General features: G+C 48.0%; 1 protein-coding gene across 1 annotated transcript in view; it reads left to right on the forward strand.

Moving 5' to 3' along the window:
- The first annotated feature begins 245 nt into the window (after positions 1-245).
- Positions 246-24,495, forward strand: part of LOC144733393 (tetratricopeptide repeat protein 39B-like) — a 111,066-nt gene continuing 86,816 nt past the window's right edge. Inside the window, exon 1 of the mRNA XM_078615299.1 lies at positions 246-859. Within this exon, the coding sequence (XP_078471425.1) occupies positions 806-859 (54 nt within the window). The 5' untranslated portion in view covers positions 246-805. The remainder of the gene's footprint in view (positions 860-24,495) is intronic.

Genomic DNA, 24,495 nt, shown 5'->3' on the forward strand with positions numbered 1-24,495 from the left:
CCTCCTGGGTAAACGAGCGTAGTGATCACGGAGTGTTTTCTTTATGCAAATCTGTTGCAATTGGTTTGTGGAAAAAAGAACGTGTTACGTGACGTCCCCCGCGTGTCCGCAAAATTGACGTAACCGCGGGCGTGCCGTAGAATGACGTCACTCGCCAACCGACGACGACGAGGTCGCAGGTAAACACTGGCGTGACCTCACCGGCCCCCGCCACCGCGTGGCTCGTGACGTCACCACGGGTGGGCGCGCATCACGTGGCCGGCGCGGGGGCGCGCGCGCGCGCGGGAGACGCAGAAGACGCAGAGAGAGGAAGCAGCGGTGAAGTCGCCAGCAGCAGTAGGACAGCGAGAGTACTACAGCAAGCAGCACTATAGCAAGCAGTACTACAGCAAGCAGTACTATAGCAGGCAGTACTACAGCGGGAGTACACAGCAAGCAGTACTACAGCAAGCAGTACTACAGCAGGCAGTACTACAGCAGGCAGTACTACAGCAGGCAGTACTACAGCGGGAGTACACAGCAAGCAGTACTATAGCAAGCAGTACTATAGCGAGAGCACACAGCAGCAGTACTACAGCAAGCAGTACTACAGCAAGCAGTACTACAGCAAGCAGTACTACAGCAAGCAGTACTACAGCAAGCAGTAGGACAGCGGGAGTACACAGCAGTGCGGTACAATAGCGGCAGTCCACAGGAGTGCAACAGTGGGTGTCGTACAGCAGCATAGACGTAGACGACTACGGCCGTGTACAGCAGCGCTGCTGCGGGTGAAGCAGACGCGGCAGCAGGAAGCGGGCGCGGGGAGATGGCCGAGCCGCCGCCGCCCACGCGCGGAGTCAACGACAGCGGCCTGCCCGAGGTGACTGCCGCTGCTGCCGCTGCTCGTGCGGTGCTCGTGGCGCACTCTGCGACATTCTCCACGAGCGCGGCGTGTTTGCTTCACCTGGACACGAGCGGCGCTTGCCGCCTGCGTGGTTGCGGCTCGGCGCTCACGCCGCCACTGCTTCGCGTGGACGCGTTCATGCACAGTTCATATACAATGTACACCGGAGGGGTTTCTCGGCCCATCACAGCCTCCCCGGGTCGATAGAATTAGTACCACTCTGTATGGAACTCAATAGTGGATGTCCGATATGGACTCGTCTCCGCCACAGGAATGTGGAATTCCCACATACACGTCACGCACTGACATACGCGCGACCATTGACCAGAACTTAACGCGTGAGTGGTGTTACAGGTGAATTGTGGAGTGCCACAGGTGAGTGATAAGTTTATACACAAGTCGGGATTGTTGCATGCGAGTGGGGAGTATTACATGTGACAGGGAGTACACACGAATCCTGGAAAGGCAACTTGTTTTTTCCGGCAACAACCCCCAGTTTAACAGGAGGCTTTCGCGACCAATATTATCCGTAATAGAGGGTTTTTTGGGTTAGTGAAAATAGAAATGCGTTGTTAAACCCGCCACCATCCGACACAGTTGGTTAGTGAAGTTTGTCACGTTAACAACGTGCCAATGAGTCACTACATTGGCACAGCCGCTATCGCCTGCTGAAGCTCCTAATTACCGTCGAAACGTCCTTCTAGAATTGTAAACGTTGTGGGGTTACTCTCCCAACATTGTAACAATAAATACATTCAAGTGTCGTTATTGTAGAACAACAAATATGAAAATACGTTTTGATTTAGAAACAATGACTTTACCGAAAACCCCAAGAGAATGAAGCCATGATTTGATGTGTCAGGCAGACCTCGCTTAGCGCTCAAGATGCGTTCCTGGAGAACTGAGGGCGAATCAAATTGGCGCTAAAAGGGGTCATTCTTTAATATATAAAAATCCAGAGCCTTGATGTCACGCTCACTCCGTAACGCTGTCATTAATAATCATGAGCGGTTGACGTCACCCCATATGGGGGGGGGGTGGGGGCGCCACCTCACCGATAACTTAACCCTCATTAAAAAGCCAGAACCCTCATGCCACGCGAACTCTGTAACCCTATTGGGACGCAGAAGGAAAAAGGGCGTCATGATGAACATGGGATATAACCTTACAAATGGCACACCAATGGATGCACAGAATATGATTTTACTGTCTGCTTTTCACTTGAATGTCAGATTTACTGCAATACACCCGTCCTTGGACGGGCTATAGGCTAGTTGTATATATGGGGATGCGTTCTTAACAGCATGATTTCTTTTGTATGGGCAATATATGAGGTGCTTCATTGTGGTATCAGTAATAGGACTGATAATACAGATGGTAAACATTTCACGAATAGAAAGAATACATTAAAATAACAGTGTTATCAACTGTAGTCACGAGTACATTCTACTGTGGTCCTACATGGCAGCGGTGGGAGACGAGGTTGGAGGGAGCACCCAATTGGGGTCACTCACAGAAGGGCTCCAGGACCTCCGTGTTCTTAGTGATGTACTCAGTATAAAGTTTTTTTGTGACGTTTCTTTTAGCTGGAGCATGGTACGCAATCCTGGTATCTCGTGAGTTCTCACCTGGCTCAACAAATCGATTTTTTAAATCAAATCGTGACCACAAAACATAATAATTGAATTGTGGTCGGTGGGGTTCTGACTGACTCAAGAGCGTACGTCGCTTTTTGAAACATTTTCTCCAGCATAAAGAGCGCAATAACGAATCGGCATTCTATGGGGTCGCGCTAAGCGAGGTCTGCCTATACTCACCAGGCCTAGTGAGACACATGGCCTTGTGACAGACAGCTCAAAATTTGGCCATTTTGATATTGCACATTTGATCTCAGTTGTGATATCCAGTGAGACTTAATACAAACAAGTGTTCTGAATCCGCCTTTACATATGTACGTGCTTGTGAAGGGTACCATTAGTTTCAAGGCATGTTAAGATTCCGGGGTAATCTTTATTCACAGAAGCCAACCATGTGATCCCAAATAATATTTTGCCCTCTATGTGGCCATGGGAAGTGGCAGACAAAACAGGATGCCCTAAAGTATAGCATCCTTCGAAATGTATCGCACAAAAGCCAATGAGTGTGCATCATTGCCCTCGGTGTTCACATTAATTTCAAAAGTTGAAGCAGAGGTGCATTTCAGGCATTCAACTCATGTTTGTTCCTGATCGTCTGCTATTGCCTCAATTCTTTGTTTCACAGTGTTATTGAACAGTGGTATAGATTTCAGTTGATTTGCCTATGCCTCCCCACACATTTTTACCATGTCAGTTGCAGCAATTAAAACAACTTTTCACAATTTGATGTGGCGTCTTAGCCTAAGTAATCCTGTAGCTCACCTCGAATGATACTTTTTGACCTTTGTCAGAAACAGTCCCATGTTAAAACGCACCTTCTAACACGACAGATCTTTTCTGTGTTGAACAAGCAACTTTGGCTCTCCTGCATATGCTCTGTGACCAGTGTCCAAGTGCTGTTTCCGTTTGTTTGGTTTTCTGCTCTTGCTCAACACCACAGTGAGACATAGGCATTTTGTCTCTTCTTCCTTCCAAAAAACGCTTATGAAGCCATACTCAAGAAATAAATCATCGTAATTGCAAACGCGTTTTTGTGAGTTACTTTTCACGTTCACTGAGTTAGTGGACTCAGAATTAGAGTGGACAGTTTAAAATATTCCATTGTGGAAGAATGAACACTCGTGAAGACTTTTCTCATTCAGATGGAGCAAACTGCAATTCCCACAATGCTAAAATATATCCACCAATCAGAAAACTTTACGAGCTGACTCAAATCAATATGCAGCTTTATGATTGGTGGAGATGTGTTGGGCTTACTCCCAACCGAAAACACAGTTTGAATGTTAGAAATGTCTGAGACGTCTCTCTATGCCTTCGTTTTGCTCTATATGACCAAAACATAGTCATATTTCGATATACGAAGTAGATATACGTTCCTGGAGCTTTGTATGTTTTGAAACTTCGTACATTGAATTACATGACAGTACGATGAGGATACGTTCCCAGCCCTCATAACTTACTATTCATATTGTAAACAAACGCAATTTATAGTGGAAATAATGTTTTATACTGTAGAGTATTAAAATGAAAAACTTACAAATTAAATAAACTGCAGAATCAACATTTTATTTAGTACTGTAGATCGATAAATGTATTATTTATACATTTCCATGTATTATCTTTATTTTTAGCTTCCTGTTTAAAATAATGGTAATAAATCCAAAGTTCATTATACTGAAACTGAATTTATCGAATATATGCATATTGAGGAATTACTGCATTTGTGGCCATGATATTCGTGGGATTTAACTGTTTCTCACAACCACATACTCTGGTGAAATTATCTTATTGGGGATCGCGATCCAAAGTTTTGTAACCGCTGCTTCAAGGCGTTCGAACATGACCCTTACACAGGTGAGTAGGAAGTGCTACAGGCGAGTGGGGAGTGTTACTGTGAAGGGGTAACTTTTAGGTGAGTGCTTCACTTAAGTGGGGAGTATTACAAGTGAGTGGGGAGTGTTGTAGATGAGGGGTGAGTGTTAAACATGAATGTGTGGTGTTATAGGCCCAAGAAGTTTGAACTTTGAAATATTTCCAAACATTTTTAAAGATGATTATTGAAAGCGTAATGCAGCAAATACATTATGCATGGTGGAAACTGCTTGAATTATTTAACATAGAGCCCAGCTTTCTTGCCTGCCGAGTGTATTTTATACACCAAAATTTTCCTCATTGCTCATGAAAACAGATAATGTGCAATAAACAGCCCTTTAACTTTATTGTGGTCACATTGGTAAAGCAGAACATGACACAACCCCCATAATCCTTCTGTCACTGTTCATTCGAGTTATAGATACGTTCCATTTTCACTCCATGCAAATAATTTGTAAAACTATATCTTGGCTGCCTTTCTCAGGACATGCTGTGGCCTCTGGTTGTCCCCACCTGCCTGTGTTGGTGCAGCACTGCCTCCGGCCTCATCTGCCCCGCAGAAAGCCACGGGGCAGATGCGGCGGTGTTCCGTGGTGCCAGGCCGCCTGCTCCGGCCTCGCTTAGATCCTCCCCAGCCGCTGTCGGCTTGCGCGTACATCTAGTGGTGCTTTGCGGCCTGGGGCTAGTGACCTCTTCCCCTTTGCCTGGCCTTCATGGCCTCAGGTTGCCTGTGCCTACCTGCCCCAGGGGGTATTTTGCTTTTTTAGTCCGCCTGCATTAGCCTCGTCTGGGCTCTGGGTTATTCTGTGCTCTACCCTGTGGATTTTTGTCGCACCTGTTGGCCTGCAACCACCACCGTTAGATAGCTTCTGTAGGTGGACTGCTGCTACCCCTGGCAGCATGCCACAATCTCCAGTTGCTAGGGCTCATCAACCATGCCCATTCATAATACAGATTTTTTGGGTTAGATCGCTTAAATATATAAATGTGTCGTTAAACCTACCACCACCCGACACAGCCAATTAGTAAGGGTTGTCACGTAAACAGAACGTGCCAATTCGTTACTAGTACAGCACACCGGTGTGTTCGAGAGCAAAGCCACAACGTTTAATATCTGAGTACAATGTTTTGCCAGTAATTACAACTAGCTTCATCGGGCGACAGCCAGATTTGTGGAAACATTATCCTGTTTCGTTCCTTAAATAGAGGGGTAGATGTGATGACACCACTTGTGAGCTCTTCTTGAGTGAAGTGGAGGTGCGAGTTGGTGTTTTGTGGCCTCAGGCTGCTGGTGCCGCCTCTGCTTGGGCTCCCATCGCTTTAGCTTGTTCATAATCAACGTTTTTGGGTTTAGATCGCGTTATTTATAAATGTGTCGTAACCCTCCACCACCCGACACGGCCAATCAGTAAAAAAGTGTCACGTTGACAAAAGACAAATAGTTCACTGCTTTAGCCCACCGGTGTGTTGAAGCGTGAAACCACAACATTTACAATTTGAGTACGACGTTTCGCTGGTAATTGCATCCAGCATCATCAGACAGTGCCTTCAAGCATTGCACAGATGAATTGGCAATAATGGTTAAGCATGTTGCTAATGCCTATTTTCTGTCCGGTCTTTTTCCAGTGTATGTATGTTGAACTTCTTTCGCACTGTATGTAGCCAACCGTGGTAATCGGAGGTGTGGGGGAAGGACAACAAACTAAACACAAAAAAATATTCTAAAGAAATTAGTTTTAATCTCGATTTAAAAGTGCATAGCTCCAGTAGCTTCCTAACACATTCCTGTGGAGGGAGCTGGTAGAAACGTTTGGTTGCTCGGTCAATGGCTAGGGTCAACAGCGACGTGGTGTATTCAGCAAATATGCCCGACTGTGAGGGCGGGCACAAGCCGGCGTGAAGGGTGGGGACCGAGTGGGGACCTAGGATGGTGGAGAGAAAAAAACAGCTGTTCCTCAAAAAAAAATACTACAATACCCATCGGGGGGTTGTTGAACAAGTTATCATACAATACTTACTCTACCTGGATGTGCATGTACCGCCTGAATAGAGTGCAATTCCGCCAGAAGGCGGTGGCGGAAGACGGGTATCGCGCGGATGTTTTTTTGGATGCACGACGGACAGACACAATAATCCCCTGTGGGCTGGTGGAACCAGGGTGTTCCAACCAGTATCAGAAGCAAGAGCATTCCAGATGGCTGCAGAAGCGCACTGGAAAGCACGCAATGCAGTGACAGTCTTCGTTTGATGGTTAGCTAAAAGCCGCTGCGAGGATGATTGGCGTTTGCGTGATGATTTCCGCTTGGCGTTATCAGCAAAGTATTGTGGTTAATTTCTGACAAGCACTTCGTGTATAAATGTCACTTAAATCATGGCAAGTGACACCTCTGAGAGAAACCTACAAACTACTGTCTAATCACTAACATATCAACCATCTCCCAACGCCTGGAGAACCTTGCCCTTGTCAGAATCAATAATCACTTCACATCATCTGCCTACCACCCATCCTACTCGACCGAGACTTCATATGTAAAGATTATTGACGATATCCTAGTCTCTATTGACTCCGGTTCTATTGTTGCTCTAGTTGGCCTCAACATGTCTGTCACCTTTGACACTTTAAACCACAATAATTTGATTGAGTTTTACATTAGTGATATAGCTCTACTCTGGCTCACATCATACCTCTCTGACAGAAGGTCCTCCATTGTACGCCCCGCCTGCGTGGTTCTGTACGCCCGTGTACGCGCTCAACGAGTGTTTACACGGGCGTGTTTGCATCCGCTATGTACGGGGAAGTGCTTGCTGACAGCATGGAGCTTGGACAACGACACCTCGACTTGCTGCTCAGGGCAGCAGAGCCGCTGATTGGAGTCCACCCGAATCCGGGCCCCTTCATCAGCACCATCGGTGCAGCACGGGCTGATATAATAGGGCTACGACATGCACCATCTCTTCATCATCTGCACCTGGAACCCGCGCTTCTCTGAGGTCAACGTCGGAGACTGCATCGGCACCGTGGTTGCAGAGGTGGTAGGGGCCGCCGTTCACAGGTCGACCTCGAACCAGCCATCTCCTCTATTCCCTCGACGCCTCACCTGCATGGATCTTCACATCTACCTTCACACATCCGCCTTGGCCTACTCAACGCACGCTCCATCACCAATAAATCAGCCCTGATTCACGACACCATCTCGGACCACCACATCGACCTTTTGCTCATCACTGAGACCTGGTGCAGGCAAGACTCCCCGCCAGCCATCTCTCTGGAAGTTGCGCCCCCAGGATACAAGGTTTTTCATAAACCTCGCGCAACTAACCAGCGGGGGTGGTGGCTTAGCAGTCGTTTACAATGCTCACTTGAAAATTAAAGAGCTCTATCTACCAATGGATCCCGCCACCTTCGAGGTCCAGTCCGTATCCCTTACTACTAACGATTGCTTTTCAATCATTTCCATCTATCGCCCTCCAGATGGCAGCATCAACACCTTCTTAAATGAGCTTTCGGAATTCCTATATCCGATTCCTAACCCATCTCACAGGCTCGTGCTTACAGGTGACTTTAATTGCCCCGGCAATACCCCAGCCTCCATCGATAGTCACCATGAGTCAACTTTGGTCTGCCATAACCTAGTCATCACAAACTCAGGCCCCACCAGAGCTTCGTCAACAAACGTTGAGAGCATGCTCGACCTGGTTCTGGAACCTGACCAGTACCGACGCATCACTGCACTGGGAGTTTTCCAAACTGGTTACTCCGACCACCGCCTCATACTTTCTTCCCTCCAATTTCCCAAGCCAATCACCATCAAATTCACCCGCAACTTGCGTAATTTTAAGGGTATCGCATTTTCTGCTTTTCGTCACCTCCTTGCAAATTTGCTTTCAATGTTATCCCCATCATCGGATCCAACCGTCTGCGCTCTCCAACTAGAAGCTGACATGAGGGCGGCGCTGGACAAACTAGCTCCATTAAAATCACGAACCGCTAGGCAGTCTTCCCACGACACTCACTGGTTCTCAAGAGATGCCATCATTGCTAAGCGAACCAGGAGGCACCTTAAAGTATCGCATCCCGCAGTGGTCTACCTGCTGATCGACTTGCTTACAGAGTCGCCTGCAGGAAAACTAACAAACTTATCCTAGTCTCACGTTCCTCCTACATTGAGGAACGCATCAAAAAAGCAACCGGAAATCCGCGCATTCTATGGAAAACCCTCAAAGATCTTCTACATCCTGGTAGCACCATGGTCCTTCACCTTAGCGATCCCCTTGCCTCACTGAAACTTGCCACCTCTTTTAATACTTACTTCACCAACAAGCTAATCACCGTCGCAAACTCGTGCACATCTACCGACACATCGCACCATTGTACTCCGCTCATGGTACTTAAAATTGTAAGCACTAACCCAGACACTCTTCTAATTACGCAAAAGCTGGTGTCTACAAAATACGTTTTCTCTTTAATTGAATCACTTCATTTGAAGTCATCTCCACTCGACGTGCTCCCAGGTTCCTTGTTCAAGCAATGTGCTCCGGAACTTGCCATCATGATCAGGAACATCGCAAATGCCTCCTTCTCTTCGGGGTGTTTTTCTTCCAACCTCAAACCTGGCCTGGTTTCTCCCTTGTTAAAGAAACCAAGTCTAGATCCGGATGACCCATCTAGTTATCGTCCCATCACTAACCTCTCGAACCTCTTTAAACTCCTTGAACGACTAGCCCTCGCCCAGCTAAAACCACACATCACCTCCTCCGCAAACTACTGCTGCTTCCAGTCAGCTTACCTTCAAAACTATTCCACAGAAACAGCACTCACTAGAGTGCTCGATGACATTTTAACGATCATTGATTCCGGCTCAACTGTCGCACTTGTAAGTCTGGATATTTCGTCAGCCTTCGACACCATCAACCATTCGCTCCTTACTTCCCTCCTGAAATCCGACTTCGGTATATGCGGCTCAGCACTCAAGTGGATAGTTTCGTACCTTTCTGACCGGCAATCTTCAGTCAGGGTGGGCATGTCCACATCGCCTGAAACAACTGCATTATGCGGGGTTCCCCAGGGATCTGTTCTAGGTCCCCTGCTCTTCACAGCCTACACTTCCCCGAACGGCCGGCTCATTGCAAGCTTCGGTGTTAAGCATCACTCATACGCGGATGACACGATTCTATTCACCGCCATCGATTCTAGCAATGCATCTGGATTCGTGAGGCTCTCGGAATGTACCACCGCCGTGCAACAATGGTTCACTGCACACAACCTAGCCCTTAATCCGAAAAAGTCAGTGGCCATCATGTTAGGTACCAAGCAACGTCTCAATTCAGCAGCACTCCCCACACACATACACATTTTCGGTCACAGCATCAAGTTCACCGACCACTTCAGCTACCTCGGTGTCATCCTAGATTCAACTTTATCCTTCGACCGTCAAACCAACCATATCATCAGCTCATATAACTTTCACCTGAAGGCTCTTAGACACATACGTCCTCTCATCTCTACTGAAATTGCCAACACATTGGCATGTTGCATAGTTGGGTCTCGCCTTGACTATTGCAACTCCGTCCTAGTCCGGACCTCTGCTGGCAACCTTAAGAAACTTCAAAGACTACAAAATAACCTAGCACGCGTCGTCATTGCCCACACTCATCCCCGTCTCGACTCACTAGCTTGTCTCCGTGCTCTCAACTGGCTACCCATCGCCAGTAGGGTCACATACAAGACCGCCTGCCTCTGCCACAATGCCTTCATATCCGCCTGCCCGCCGTACCTTTCTTCATTATTGACAACTTGCAGCTCAGCACATGGCAGATGCCTGCGCAGCGCGACTCACGATCTCCTCTTGATACCAAGATCCAGGATGGTCATGTCTATGCACCGCTTTTCGGTGGCAGCCCCAACAGTCTGGAACGATATCCCTCTGCACATTCGCAGCATCACCTCAATCGCTTCCTTCAAGAGAGACTTAAAAACTCACCTATACAATCATGCTTTTGAGCGACTCTGAGCTTGGCTCCGCGCCTCTGAGTTGCGGCCACTACGTCTGCAAATTTGCGCGCGTTACAAATTGAACTATTATTATTATTAAACCTGGAAAGTCTTTAACCCCAATCAACATATGCACTGCAGGTGTCCCTCAGGGATCCGTACTGAGTCCTGTACGTTTTTCAATCTACATCTCCCCAATTGGTCACCTCATTGATAACACTATGTAACACAATTTTTGTTCCTGGGTAGTAAGTGTTATTTCGTAATTTCTTATGCCTAAAAAGTAGAGAAAATGACTTATTCCCCACAAACTTCGCTTTTGTGACCAGGACAGTGATATTTTGAAATGTACCTATTTTCAATGAGAAAACGGGCAAAAGTCAGAAAACAACAACATATGAATCAAAATTGACATGTATTTATACTAAAGTAATAAAACAAATACTACAAAAGATTTAGAAGTGAGTCGTTTTTCCAGATTTTTACGATTATACTGTAAATCACCTTCACGAATCAGCCCCCAAATGTAGTCTCCCATCGTGTTCTCGTTATACTGTCCTTGGTAGCGGCGTTCAAAGTCCAGTATATGCTGGTGGAAGCGCTCGCCTTGCTCCTCCGAGTACGCTGCCATGTTCTTCTTGAATTTATCAAAATGAGCATCAAGCATATGGACTTTGAGGGACATCCTACAGCCCATTGTGCCGTAGTTCTTCACCAGAGTCTCAACCAGCTCCACATAGTTTTCGACCTTGTGATTGCCCAGGAAGCCACGAACCACTGTCATAAAGCTGTTCCATGCCACTTTCTCCTTACCGGTGAGCTTCTTGGAATTCATTGCACTCCAGGATCTTCTTTATCTGTGGTCAGACGAAGACACCAGCTTTGACCTTTGCCTCAGCTTAGGGAAGCAGTCTTGAAGGTACTTGAAGGCTGCTGACTCCTTATCTACAGCTCTGACAAATTGTTTCATAAGGCCCAATTTGATGTGCAGTGGTGGCATCAGCAACTTCCGGGGGTCCACCAGTGGCTACTACTTGACGTTGTTCCTCCCCACAGAGAACTCGGTCCACTGTGGCCAGTCCCGCCTGTGGTAGTGCGCCTTGGTGTCCCTGCTGTCCCAAAGGCAAAGATAGCAGGGAAACTTGGTAAAACCGCCTTGGAGACCCATCAGGAATGCTACCATTTTGAAGTCTCCGATGACCTCCCAGCCATACTCATCATACTTCAAGGCGTCCAGCAAGGTCTTGATGCCGTTGTAATCCTCTATGAGGCGCACTGAGTGAGCTAGGGGAAGAGACGGGTACTTGTTACCATTATAGAGCAGCACGGCTTTGAGCCTCCAGGATGAGCTGTCAATGAAGAGGCGCCACTCATTCTGGTTACAATGTGACTGGTCACATTTTGGCAGAAGCAGAGCCCATCTTGATGGGTGAAGAAGCTGCAAAAAGGTTGGTGATGCTTGTTCTGATCTGCGACTTGCACACTTTCATCCAACAAGTTCCACTGCTTGAGCCTAGACGTCAAAAGCTTGAGGTCTTTTTGGTTGGGGTAGTATGGGTTTCTCTCCTCAGCTCCACCTTTGAAATTGTCATCTGGATCTACAACGTCTTCCTCGCTCTCTGACTTACTGATCTCTTCTAAAGACGGCTGCTCTCTCTCCGGAGGAGTGGGTACGGGGAGCTCATGGCAGTATGGCACCGGGGGCGATGGATGAAGGAAGGTCCGGATACGTGATAGCAGGTGCATTCTTGCCGGTCCGACGTTTGGAAGGGTCCACCATGCAGAAGTAGCAGTTGCTTGAGTGGTCAATGGGTTCCCGCCAAATTCTTGGAATAGCGAACTTCATGGCTCTCTTTTCCCCTCTGTACCATCCTACAAAATATATTTATTTCACCCATGACTAATGTGTAAGAGATTCTCGCAACATTTTTCATATGATATATTTTTTTCAATAACATTGAAAATTGTAAAACATTTTAAAATTTAAAACTTTTACAATTTTAAAAATGTTAACAAATTTTATAACATAAAATTCCGAGCAACAATTGTACATCTTACCTTCCAGAGTTTTTTCGCATTGCTCGCAGGTGAAATCAAGTGCCCAGGGTTTGTCTTGATCCCCGACAGGCAGGCCGAAATGTGCCTTGTAGGCCTCACACATCTTAGCAGATGCTTCCTTAGAGTACTTTTTCTCTCTTGTCTTGATAAATTGGCTGCAGAAATATCAAAATGCATCTGCCGGATGCTTTACAGCCTCTTGATGCCATCTCAGAAAAATGCAGATATGTATCCACTTAGGCAGTTTGAATGAAACTGAACTGGTGGGCTTAAGGCCCCTGTATTTATACTACTATTTATATTACTGGAAAGTTCTAGAATGTTATAGAAGTTACTCCAAGTGTACTCAGCACTAAATCTATCTGGAATGTTCTTGAAAATAGGTAAATTTCTAAATATTTATGTTCTGGTCATAAAAGCAAAGTTTGTGGGGAATAATAGGCATTTTCTGTACTTTCGAGGCATAAGCAATTAGGAAATAACACTTACTACCCAGGAACAAAACATTGTTTTGCTACACAGTGTAATCACAGTATTAACTATCACACCTATGCTGATAACACTCAATTATACTCCGCTCTAACCTGCGATGAACAATCTCGCAAATTGTAACTCAGCGTTATAAGCACTGGTTTTAGTCAAATCACATATTAAACCCCGAAAAATCCATAGCCCTTAGGAATTATCTTATCTTTCCCACACATCCGATTAGCACTTTTGGCTATGAATGGTGGCGAAGAAGTTCAACAGACCATACATAGGCACGAGGCAATGGCTCACTGCAGTGTTGCTTCAAAATGTAATCGATGGGTCCACCATGAGCCTCTCAAATAATTTTTAAACCATCGGTATTAATTTGGACACTACATTATTTATTTCTCGTCAGCCATGTCCTCAATGTAATAAACACAATCACTATCTCAGAGTCTTGTGGCACATCCGCCCAATGTCGAATGTAACCACAGTAAACAGTCTGGCTTGTAGGAGTGTCAGCATTCACCTTGATTGTTGCAACTGCATCCTTACTAGGACATAAAAATACCTCAGTAAACTGCAGTGTCATTTAAAAATCTATCATTAGGCATGTCCATATTAGGCACATCCATATAATATTCATGGATTCGCTAACAACTTTACACGGGCTCCCTATCAAATAAAGAATATGGTACACAACCGGTGTTCTGTGCCACCATGCTCTCTTTCAACGTCCCCTGCCATACCTCTCCCCCCTTCTCACTTCACTGACCACAGCAAACCTCCACGTCCTATGTCTAACAATTTGCTTATTGTACCCAGAACAAAGACTGTCTTGCCTGTGCAGCATTTCTCCATGGCTACACCAGCCATCTAGAACTCTACCACTGCACATTCGCAGCGTACACCATCCACCTTCAAGTGACAGCTCAAGGCTCACCTATTAGGGCTCTCACCTGTGCAAGCTGGCTTACAGGAGACTTTGAGCTTTGCTTTGCCTCTCAGGTTCTTGATCTAACATTGTGGCCTTTTTGTGAAAAATGCCCGCTATAAAATTGTGTTCATTATTTTTTACTAGCAGGAAGTACCCGGCTTTAACTGGGGGGAAATATATGTTTAAAAACTTGTCTTTAAAAAAACATAACATATAAATACACAAATACTTAGCTATTATGAAAGCTCGGCGTTCCGTTTGTCCAATTTTCCGTCAACAAAATTATAAGCACCTTTCAGAAGTCCTTAATCAAAAAGTCCCAGAAAGTTGGGGGAAAAAGTTAATCTAAAAGGTTTCCAAATCTTGTCGACACCCCCCAATTTTCTTTTTACTCTCCCCACACCACCCATTTTTCTTTTATTTTGTAGGCATATATACCTACACACCCTACATACAATAGAATAAGTAGTATCCAGTGACTTTACACTGGTATTTAGTGGCTCTACAGTAGTATCTAATGACTCTACAGTTGTATCTACTGACTCTATAGTGGTATCTACTGACTATAGTAGTAACTACTGACTCTTAGTTGTATCTACTAACTATAGTAGCATCTACTGACTATAGTAGTGTAGTGTGGGCTTTACGAGAGTGGAGACGGACGGTTAGAGGCAACACGTTTATTAACAACTAGGTTGTTGGGGGGCGCCTATGGCACTCCCGCACAACCACAGCCTGCAGCATCCCCGAACAACCACAGCCTGCGGCACCCCCCAACAACCACAGCGTGCGGCGGCCCCCAACAGACTGGTCAAGTAAATACTCTTAGTTTTTTCGGTAAAGTCACGTAGGTAAAAAAATGAAATTCAAATTAATAAAAATAAAATAATAAAAATCACGACGTTTCGGAGGCAACACAAGTCTCCGTCACCAGGTGGGACCGTCACAGCCAGATTTGCTGTATCAAGTGAGGCAGGGATTCCAAGATGCAAGTTCTTAAATACAAGTTAAGGGGGAGGAGAGGGGGGGGAGCTTATCAGAATGTGGTAGCCAATGAATGGAACGTATTGGGAGGGGGGGGGGCGGGGCTAAAAGAGAGCACGAGGTGTAAGTAGACGTAGACGTGGACGTGTTTGTGCGCAAGCCCCTGTTGGTGCACATGATAACGTATTGGAAGGGGGGGGCTAAAAGAGAGGATGAGGTGTACGTGTACGTGGACCTGTTTGTGCACAAGCACCTGTTGGTGCACATGATAGAAGAGAACGGAAATGCCCATGTTGTTTTTACCAGTGTTGGCTGACAATCAAATACGAAAAAGGAGAGTACTGTTAAACGATAGGGATGTTAACACTAGGTAAAGTAAAATAGTGCCTGGCAGATAAGATGGTCCAAAAATGTGTAGTTAAATCTTTTTTGCATGGTTAATAAAATCTTTCCAATGATTACTAAGTTTGTACCCATCATCACGGTTGAAATTATGTCTGTGTTTGTATATCTGAATGGCTTCGTGTACAAACCTTTGATGGTAGCCAGATGGTTTGCAGAGCACCTTGGTCTCGGAAAAAACAATATCATGAGAGCCCACCGCGTTGTAGCAATGATCGGCAACGGCGGAAGACTCAATTTTGCCGTGTTTCAAATCTGACTTGTGCTCGCGGACACGATCAGAGACATGACGTTTCGTTTCCTCAATGTAACAATCACCACAGCTGCAACACAGTTTATAGACTCCAGGGTATTGCAAGTCAGAGATGACGTCCTTCACAGATGGAATTAGATCACGGATTTTATGTACTGTACTGAATCGGACTTGGATCTTATGTTTGTTTAGAATTTTGGAGATCTTTTTGGTCACGCCAGCTATGTATGGCAACGTGATAGTTTTGATCGGAGTTTCAAGTGGCTGTTTCTGTATGGTGGGAGAAACAGCTTGGCGGATGGTGCGGTCAGAGTATCTGTTCATCCTGAGGGCCCGATGTACATGTCTTAATTCACTGGCCAGGTGGTGTTGGTCAGAAATGCCATGAGCTCTGTGGTATAGCGTTTTGATGAGAGAATTCTTTTGAGATGGGTGGTGGTGGGGAATCAGGTTTCAAGTAGGAATCTGTGTGGGTGGCTTTCCTGTAGACAGACTGTCCCAAGGATCCGTCAGGTCTCCTCTCAAACAGAATATCTAAGAATGGTAGTTTGCCATCTTTCTCCACTTCCATGGTGAATCTGATGGATGGGTGTCTGGAATTGATGTGGTCCAAGAAGTGGTTCAATGCTGGGAGGCCATGTGGCCAAATGACAAAAGTATCATCCACATACCTCTTCCACAGGGAAGGATGTAGGGTGGATGTCTGGATGGCGTCTGATTCAAACTTTTCCATGAACATGTTGGCTATCACTGGTGACAAGGGGGAGCCCATAGGGGTACCCTCATTCTGTTTGTAGAAGGTGCCATTCCAGGTAAAATAAGTGTTGGTGAGGCAATGCCTAACCAGCGCAGGTACATGCGAATTCAATCCATGTTGGACCAAGTCCTCAATTATTGTTAGGGTGTCAGGCACTGGGACTTTGGTAAACAGAGATACTACATCAAAACTGATGAGGATATCATCAGGAGATAGTACCATGTCCTTGACCATAGAGACTAATTGGGTTGAGTTGAGTACTGCCGAAGAGGTCTTGCCTGTGAAGGTGTAACGGGTTCTGGAGACACTTGTAGAGGTAACTTCTTTATTACAATCCAACACTCCAACACTCCAACAGTCCTGATACTCTGTTACAGCCTAGGTACACAGCCTAGGTACACAGCCTAGATACACTACTCTGGCTACGCTCTGGAACTCGCCTCACAAGGACATAGAGCCGGGAGTTCCAGAGTCCCACCACTGGCCCTCACATCGTCCCAGGGTCCTGAGATGGCTGGTCTTGGGTCTTGGGTCTTGAGCTACAACTGGCCCCGATCGTCCAGGGAGCTGCCCTTTTATGCCTCGTCCCCAACGAGGGGTGGGGTTGTGTGCGCCCCCAGATATCCCACAGAGCACACACAGCCCCCCCCGTTGGTGGCGCCAAGGGGCTTAAGCGTCTGGGTTGCCTGGGAACCTAGCGCCTGGCGCCAAGGGGCTTAAGCGTCTGGCCTAGGGTCCCAGAGCCCCCAGCAGCCCCTCCCCTCTTATGTCACTACATTACCCTCTTCTATGTAGCCTCCAGCCGTCCCGGCTGTCAATAATTAGAAAGTTTAAATTAGCGAAAGGGAGAGAAGAAAAAAAATACGCGAGCCTCAACAGGAAAAGAAAAGAAAACAAGAAAGCAACCATAAATACCCTAACCAACCTGTACAACTTTACACTATATACACGCGTCAATCAACAAAAAGGTGAAGCAATGACACGTGAACAAACGACCCGCGGCACACCTAGCCCTCCTCGGGATCCACATAGAAAACGGGGAATTAAAAACAACAAATATACAGATTCCGACGCGTTGGATGCACAACCAACACCGGTAATCGAACCGAAATCACACAACCACCGCATGGATGGCAGGGATCCACACCACCCTGCCACCCTCCCATCCGTCAGGTGGTGAGAAGGCGAAGACCAACATGTCTAGCACCCCTCTACACACACTTATCCGGACGTCTGTCTACGTCCCGGGTCGAGAAGTCGTACTTCAGGGCCGACCCATGTACTGGGCAAAGAAGTCGCACTTCAGGGCTGCTCCAGTATCTACATTTTAAAATATATATATAAAATTGACATGACACAAACAAAATAAATCTGCCCGCTCCTGCCCAGAAATGGCGGACGCACGCGCGAACCGCATCTCCAAGGCATCCCATGCTTGCGTCCCAGCTGCCCTCACTGAGGACCACCACCGACATTACATGTCACCCCCTAGCACCCCCCGCCTTTCCGACGTGGCGTCTCCATCCTAAAACCGCGCACGTCGGCCATATTGGGGGGACTTCAACCCAGTCTCTCTTCAAGACTCACGTCGCAGCATATAGCTGTACCGACCGAGCTGAGACGACCCATCGTTCACTCACTGCACAACATGCACCCTAACAACTGAGGGATACAGTCCCAACGTAACGGGACAACTACACCTGAACACTACGAATCTCCAGCCCACTGTTTCAACGCGCCTCGGAGTGTTTCAATCTCCGGGCCGTCAGGGCGAGCCTACAGCTCCAGACACACCACGGAGGGTCTCAACCTCCGGGCCGTCAGGTCAAGCCGTCAGCCATTTCATGACGGGACCACACTCTCCGAGCCATGTGAGCACACAGCCCACTAGGCTAGACATGCCACGGAGTGTCTCTATCTCCGGGCTGTCAGGTCAAGCCGTCAGCCCTAGCATGACGGGACCACACTCTCCGAGCCATGTGAGCGCACAGCCCACTAGGCTAGACATGCCACGGAGTGTCTCTATCTCCGGGCTGTCAGGTCAAGCCATCAGCCATAGCATGACGGGACCACACTCTCCGAGCCATGTGAGCGCACAGCCCACTAGACTAGACATGCCACGGAGTGTCTCTATCTCCGGGCTGTCAGGTCAAGCCATCAGCCATAGCATGACGGGACCACACTCTCCGAGCCATGTGAGTGCACAGCCCACTAGACTAGAAATGCCACGGAGTGTCTCTATCTCCGGGCTGTCAGGTCAAGCCGTCAGCGATAGCATGACGGGACCATAACTCTCGTGTTAGACACGCAACACCCACTGGGCCATCCTGGTCAGGATCTGCACCCCAAGATATTTGAGAGCCAGCACGACAATTCCAAATCCTTGGCAGCATGTCACCATCTCAAGATAAATGCCCCATACAGTCGTTACCAATGACAGCACAAGCTATACATTAACAATCACGAACAAAGCTCCATACAAACCATACATTGTTAACAATCACAAGCAAGGTTTCACACACACATTGACAACACCCACGAGCGAAGCTCCAAACAGTTTACCCAACAACAATCACGACTCCCCGACGACAACGAAGAAAATGTCAACAAAAATCATTAACCCGGAGAGTGTAAATGGACGAAGTGTCAGGGGCCTGGTCTCCCGACCTCCAACCTTTGGCCAGAGCAGAGGCGACGACCAGCGTGTCGATCGATGTGCCGGCCCCGGCGCCGGTTACAGTAAGAATGGCGCCCTCACTGTCCGGTCGCAGCGCTAATGACGCGGTATGCTAGGTTGAAGCCAGCTGTTGTCCGGCGGTGAAGGTCGCAGCGCTGATGATGCGGCGTTGTTTGGTTGGACCACGCTGGGCCCGGAAGTGACGTTGCTCCCAGGGGTCATTGCTCCCCCGGCGGCAGTGACGACACACCCGGAAGTATTCCCCACATTTGTGGCGGGAATGCCGGTGGCGGGAACGGCGGTGGCGGGTTCGGGCGAGCGCTGCGCCTCTTCTCTCCCTCCCGCCATCGCATGTGAGCGCCGCATCTTGCCCAGGAGGGAGGCGGTGGCGCCGAGCAGCTCTGCGAGGCGAAGCAGCGCCTCCTCCATCCCTGCTCCCGACGCTGGAGAGGGGACGGTCGGCGGAGCAGACAGCTGCTCAGCCGGCGGTGCGGCGTCGCTGTCGGCCGGCGGTGCGGCTCCCATCGCTGCTTGCTTCTCGACATCGCCGTCAGGACTGAAGGTACGTGGCTTACTTCTTGTCTCCATGGCCACTTCTGACTCCAAATGTAATGGGTTCCGGAGACACTTGTAGAGGTAACTTTTTTATTACAATCCAACACTCCAACACTCCAACAGTCCTGATACTCTGTTACAGCCTAGGTACACAGCCTAGGTACACAGCCTAGATACACTACTCTGGCTATGCTCTGGAACTCGCCTCACAAGGACATAGAGCCGGGAGTTCCAGAGTCCCACCACTGGCCCTCACATCGTCCCAGGGTCCTGACATGGCTGGTCTTGGGTTTGGATCTTGAGCTACAACTGGCCCCGATCGTCCAGGGAGCTGCCCTTTTATGCCTCGTCCCCAACGAGGGGTGGGGTTGTGTGCGCCCCCAGATATCCCACAGAGCACACAAAGCCCCCCCCCCCGTTGGTGGCGCCAAGGGGCTTAAACGTCTGGGTTGCCTGGGAACCTAGCGCCTGGCGCCAAGGGGCTTAAGCGTCTGGCCTAGGGTCCCAGAGCCCCCAGCAGCCCCTCCCTCTTATGTCACTACAAAGGGAAGCAGAGTATCTGATAGAAAACGGGCTAGTTTGTAGGTTGGGGAGTTGATCGTCGACACGATGGGTCGTAGCGGGGTGCCTTCTTTATGGATCTTGGGAAGACCATAGAATCTGGGAGGTCTAGCCGCCGAGGGTTTTAGAGAGGGACGTTTGGTTGGTTCGATTAGGGAAGTCGAACTTGTGATGATCTTGTTGGTTTTTGTCGTTAGGCTGTTAGTAGGATCGCTTTTAATTTTGGAGTAACTCCCATCATTAAGTAGGTCCAGGATTTTGTTGTTGTATGATTATTTATCCATGATGACCCTGGCATTGCCCTTGTCTGCCGAGAGGATGACTATATCATCTCTCTTTTTTAGGTTTGCGAGTTCAGGGCGTTCGTTTTTTGCTAATGTTACTAGTGGGTTTCTTAGCATTCTTAAGAATAATGGCTATTTCAGCTCTTGCTACATCCGCATGGATGTGTCCTATGCCTCTGAGGGCAACATCAACCTGAGAAATGACATCCTCTACTGGTATATATTTAGGGGTGACAGCGAAATTTAGTCCTTTGGCCAGTACCGTTTTCAGATTGTCAGAAATTGGGATGTTACTCTGATTAATAACGGTCTTGTTGACATCCAGCTTTGTGATTTGTGGCTCTGATTTCTTCTGAGATAGGAGGTTGAATTTAGAAATCAGGTTGGCTTTGCATTTGGCTGGCAGTGAGTCAGCAGAGGCAGAAGTCATGTTGTCAACGTGGTTCCAATCAGAAGGGGACATTTTTTTGTGTTAACATTAAATGTGTTTGTAAGAGAGTCTTGTCTAAATTATCTTGTTCAACTCAGAGTAACCTTATTCTCTCCGAGATTAGTGATAGGCTAGCTTCAAATAAAATCTGTTTAGAGTTCGGTGAGGACACAGCAGCAGATGTGAGTGTGAAAGCGATGGGTATTACCTTGTTATCGCGACATCTCTTGAGGAAGGCCAGCGTCTCGAGAAGCTGAAGTATGGTCAAGTAAATCCTTACAATCCACTCGCACAGCGTGCGGTGGGCCTTCATCCAGCAGTGGATTTAAGCACCAAAAAACCTCCAGTACGAATGTAATGGACAGAGCACGGATCTCCCTCAGGGCAGCAGTGGACAGAGCACGGCTCTCCCTCAGGGCAGCAGTGGAGAGAGCATGGCTCTCCCTCAGGGCAGCAGTGGAAAGAGCACGGCTCTCCCTCAGCAGTAGTGGATGGAGCACGGCTCTGCTTCAGGGCAGCAGTGGAGAGAGCGCGGCTCTCCCTCAGGGCAGTACTGGAGAGAACGCGGCTCTCCCACAGGGCAGCAGTGAACGGAGCACGTCTCTGCCTCAGGGCAGCAGTGGAGAGGGCGCAGCTCTCCCTCAAGCCAGCAGTGGAGAGCACGGGGGTCCCTCAGGGCAGCCGTGGACAGAGAACGGCTCTCCCTCAGGGCAGCAGTGGAGAAAGCACGGCTCTCCCTCAGGGCAGCAGCGGAAAGAGCGCGGCTCTCCCTCAGCAGCAGTGGACGGAGCACGGCTCTGCTTCAGGGCAGCAGTGGAGAGAGCGCGGCTCTCCCTCAGCCAGCAGTGGAGAGCACGGGGGTCCCTCAGGGCAGCAGTGGACGGAGCACGGCTCTCTCTCGGGGCAGCAGTGGAGAGAGCACGGCTCTCCCTCAGGGCAGTACTGGAGAGAGCGCGGCTCTCCCACAGGGCAGCAGTGAACGGAGCATGGCTCTGCCTCAGGGCAGCAGTGGAGAGTTCAAAGTTCAAAGTTCATTTATTAGGTATAGCCCTGTGAGCCATTCGGCTCTTGAAACGGGTGCAACCGCAACAAACAAAAAAACATGAACAAGAAAACATCTTAAAGTGACTATGTGCAAACAGAAAATCCAAGAAAAGACAGCAAAATATTGCAGAAAAATTACCGTACACCCACCCTGTGCAAATATCCCAGTGGGATGCAAGTCAAACAACAACAACAACCACAAGACAACTTAGATTAAGGCCATCAGTCTAACTCTGTACTACAACAAACAAACATGGCCAAACCAAAAAACTTTTCGAAAATCACCAAAATAAAGCCATAAAAGCAATGAAACAGTGGTCATAGGAACTGTGACCGAATTTTCACAATAAACGACATAAACAACATGTACTACCAAACTCTGCAGCCATAGCTGGCTGCATGAGTCACTCCACAACAGTAGGAGCATCAGTCGGAGTATCAACATTTTTCAATGCACCTTTAAGATCAGCACACTAAATCAAAACACAGATCATACTTTGCATACTTTGCAGCGATCATCCGGAGCGAAACATTGTATTTTAGGCCAATAAATTGCAGTGGCAGCTAGGGGTGTACAACTCCTCTAGAGCAGTTTTGAGTGAAGATTTCATAGGTAGTGATTCAAGTTGCAGTTTATTGGCAATAGCATTCTAGACCCTGGGGGCATCAATAGCAAAGTCCCTTCCTCCAGTATTTGTACGGGAATAGGGAATGTGAAGCTGGTAAATGAGCGAAGACCTTAGGTCAAATTTGTTCTTTGAAACAGAGAGGAGATCCAGTAGGTAATCTGCGGATTTTTTTGTAAGTACATCATGAATAAATAAGATCTGATGCACAAGCCATCGAACATTGAGAGATGTTAAGTTTGACCCAATGTAGAGATCACAGTGGTGAGTCCTATATGGGCAGTTCAATGCAAATCTTAAGGCTGAGTGATACATTGAGTCAAGCTTCTTCAGCACAGTACTTGGGGCTGATTTATACACGATGTCACAGTAATCAAATAGAGGCATTATGGTAGCTTTTATCAATTCCAAACGGAACATAGGGGGGAAGCAGTGCTTGTGTCGATACAGAAAAACAATTTTTCTTTTTTTCTTTTTACCAATATAATCAATGTGATCTTCAAATTTCAGTTTTGAATCAAGAATGACCCCAAGATACTTATAGATCTTGATTTGCTCTATTTGATAATTATTTAAGGAATGTAATTGGGGGAAAATAACTTCCCGCTTTAGTCCTGGTGAGAAGCATAGCACCTTGGTTTTGGAGGTATTCAGGACTAGTTTAAGAGCAACTAGCTGATGTTGTAGTTTGTTTAAATCACCCTGGAGCTTAGCAATCACGTCATCCGGAGAGCGGCCAGCAGTAATCAATATCGTGTCATCTGCAAAAAGATTTACCCTGGAATGATCCAGGTCAGTGCCCAATTCATTGACATTAAGAGAGAACAAGAGGGGGCCGAGGATTGAACCCTGTCGAACCCCTTTTGTTATCTTAATACTGAGAGAGCGCAGCTCTCGCTCAAGCCAGCAGTGGAGAGCACGGGGGTCCCTCAGGGCAGCAGTGGACGGAGCATAGCTCTGCCTCATTCTGACTCACCCGTCTCCTCTGACGTGCATGCGATTGTGTGTGAGTGAGTGTGAGTGAGCTGTGTGTATGAGTGAGCCGCGTGTGAGTGGATCGACCGTCAGATTTCCGTGGCTGCGTCTCTGGCGCTGTGGCCGTGATGTTGCTGCTTCTCGGGCCTCCGAGGTGCGGGGCGCACCACAACAGAAAGTGGCCAGCTCGCGGTCACGTGACCCACATCAACCAATCTGGGGGCGTTAATCACAGTCACAGAACGACAGAGCTGGGCTATTATATATGTGTATGGCTACAATACAGCACGTAGCGAACCCTAACACTTGAAGGGGTAACGGCCCCTTCACCCGCTGCCTAAGGAGGTACCGTCTCCAAACTGACGTGCCCTACTACTGGGGCTACAGTCTCTGGGTCATCCGGCTAACGGTGACCTAGGAGAGGCTATTCTGACCTGACCCAGCCAAGGTAAAGGTCCCGACCACTGGGCCGCTCGGTCCCGGCCCTTACAAGGACGTCGGGCCCTGAGGGTTCCAGGGTCGCACCACTGGCCCACTCAGACCCGGCCCTTACAAGGACGGCGGGTCAGAATAAAGGTCAGGGTCCTGGCTAGCGGGTCTTCAGTCTTCAACTGGCTCCTCGAGCCGTCAAGAGGTTCGACTTTTATACAGCTCCGGAGGCGTGCCCGCCCTCGGCCACGCCTCCCTTCCAGAGTTCCAAGGGGGGTCCCGGGGGATCCCAGCACACCCCGCAGCCCCCCCCCCCCCCTTGCCTCGGAGCTGGGGAATCTAGCGGCCCCTATCCCGGTCCGAGGTATTGCCCCTGGTGGATCCCGTCTGCATCTGCAGGTAAGTAGCGCGACCCATTAAGTATATATATAGCCCTATTTACACCGCTACAGTAGTATCTACTGACTATATTATCAACTTCTGACTCTATCGTAGTAATCTGACTGTCGTAGTATTTACTGACTCTACAGTAGTAACTGCACACATGGGGGGGGGGGGGGGGGAGAAGAGGACATCACGATGTTCAGGATTTTCCTCAGCCTGTGCATCTACTGTAGTAATTGTGCAGTCTCTGGCTTGTCTTGACGCAGGCTGCTCTGTAGTTTTCT

The sequence above is a fragment of the Lampetra planeri genome, chromosome 46 (assembly GCF_965212315.1).
Source record: "Lampetra planeri chromosome 46, kcLamPlan1.2.h2, whole genome shotgun sequence".
NCBI classification, from domain to species: Eukaryota; Metazoa; Chordata; class Hyperoartia; order Petromyzontiformes; family Petromyzontidae; genus Lampetra; species Lampetra planeri.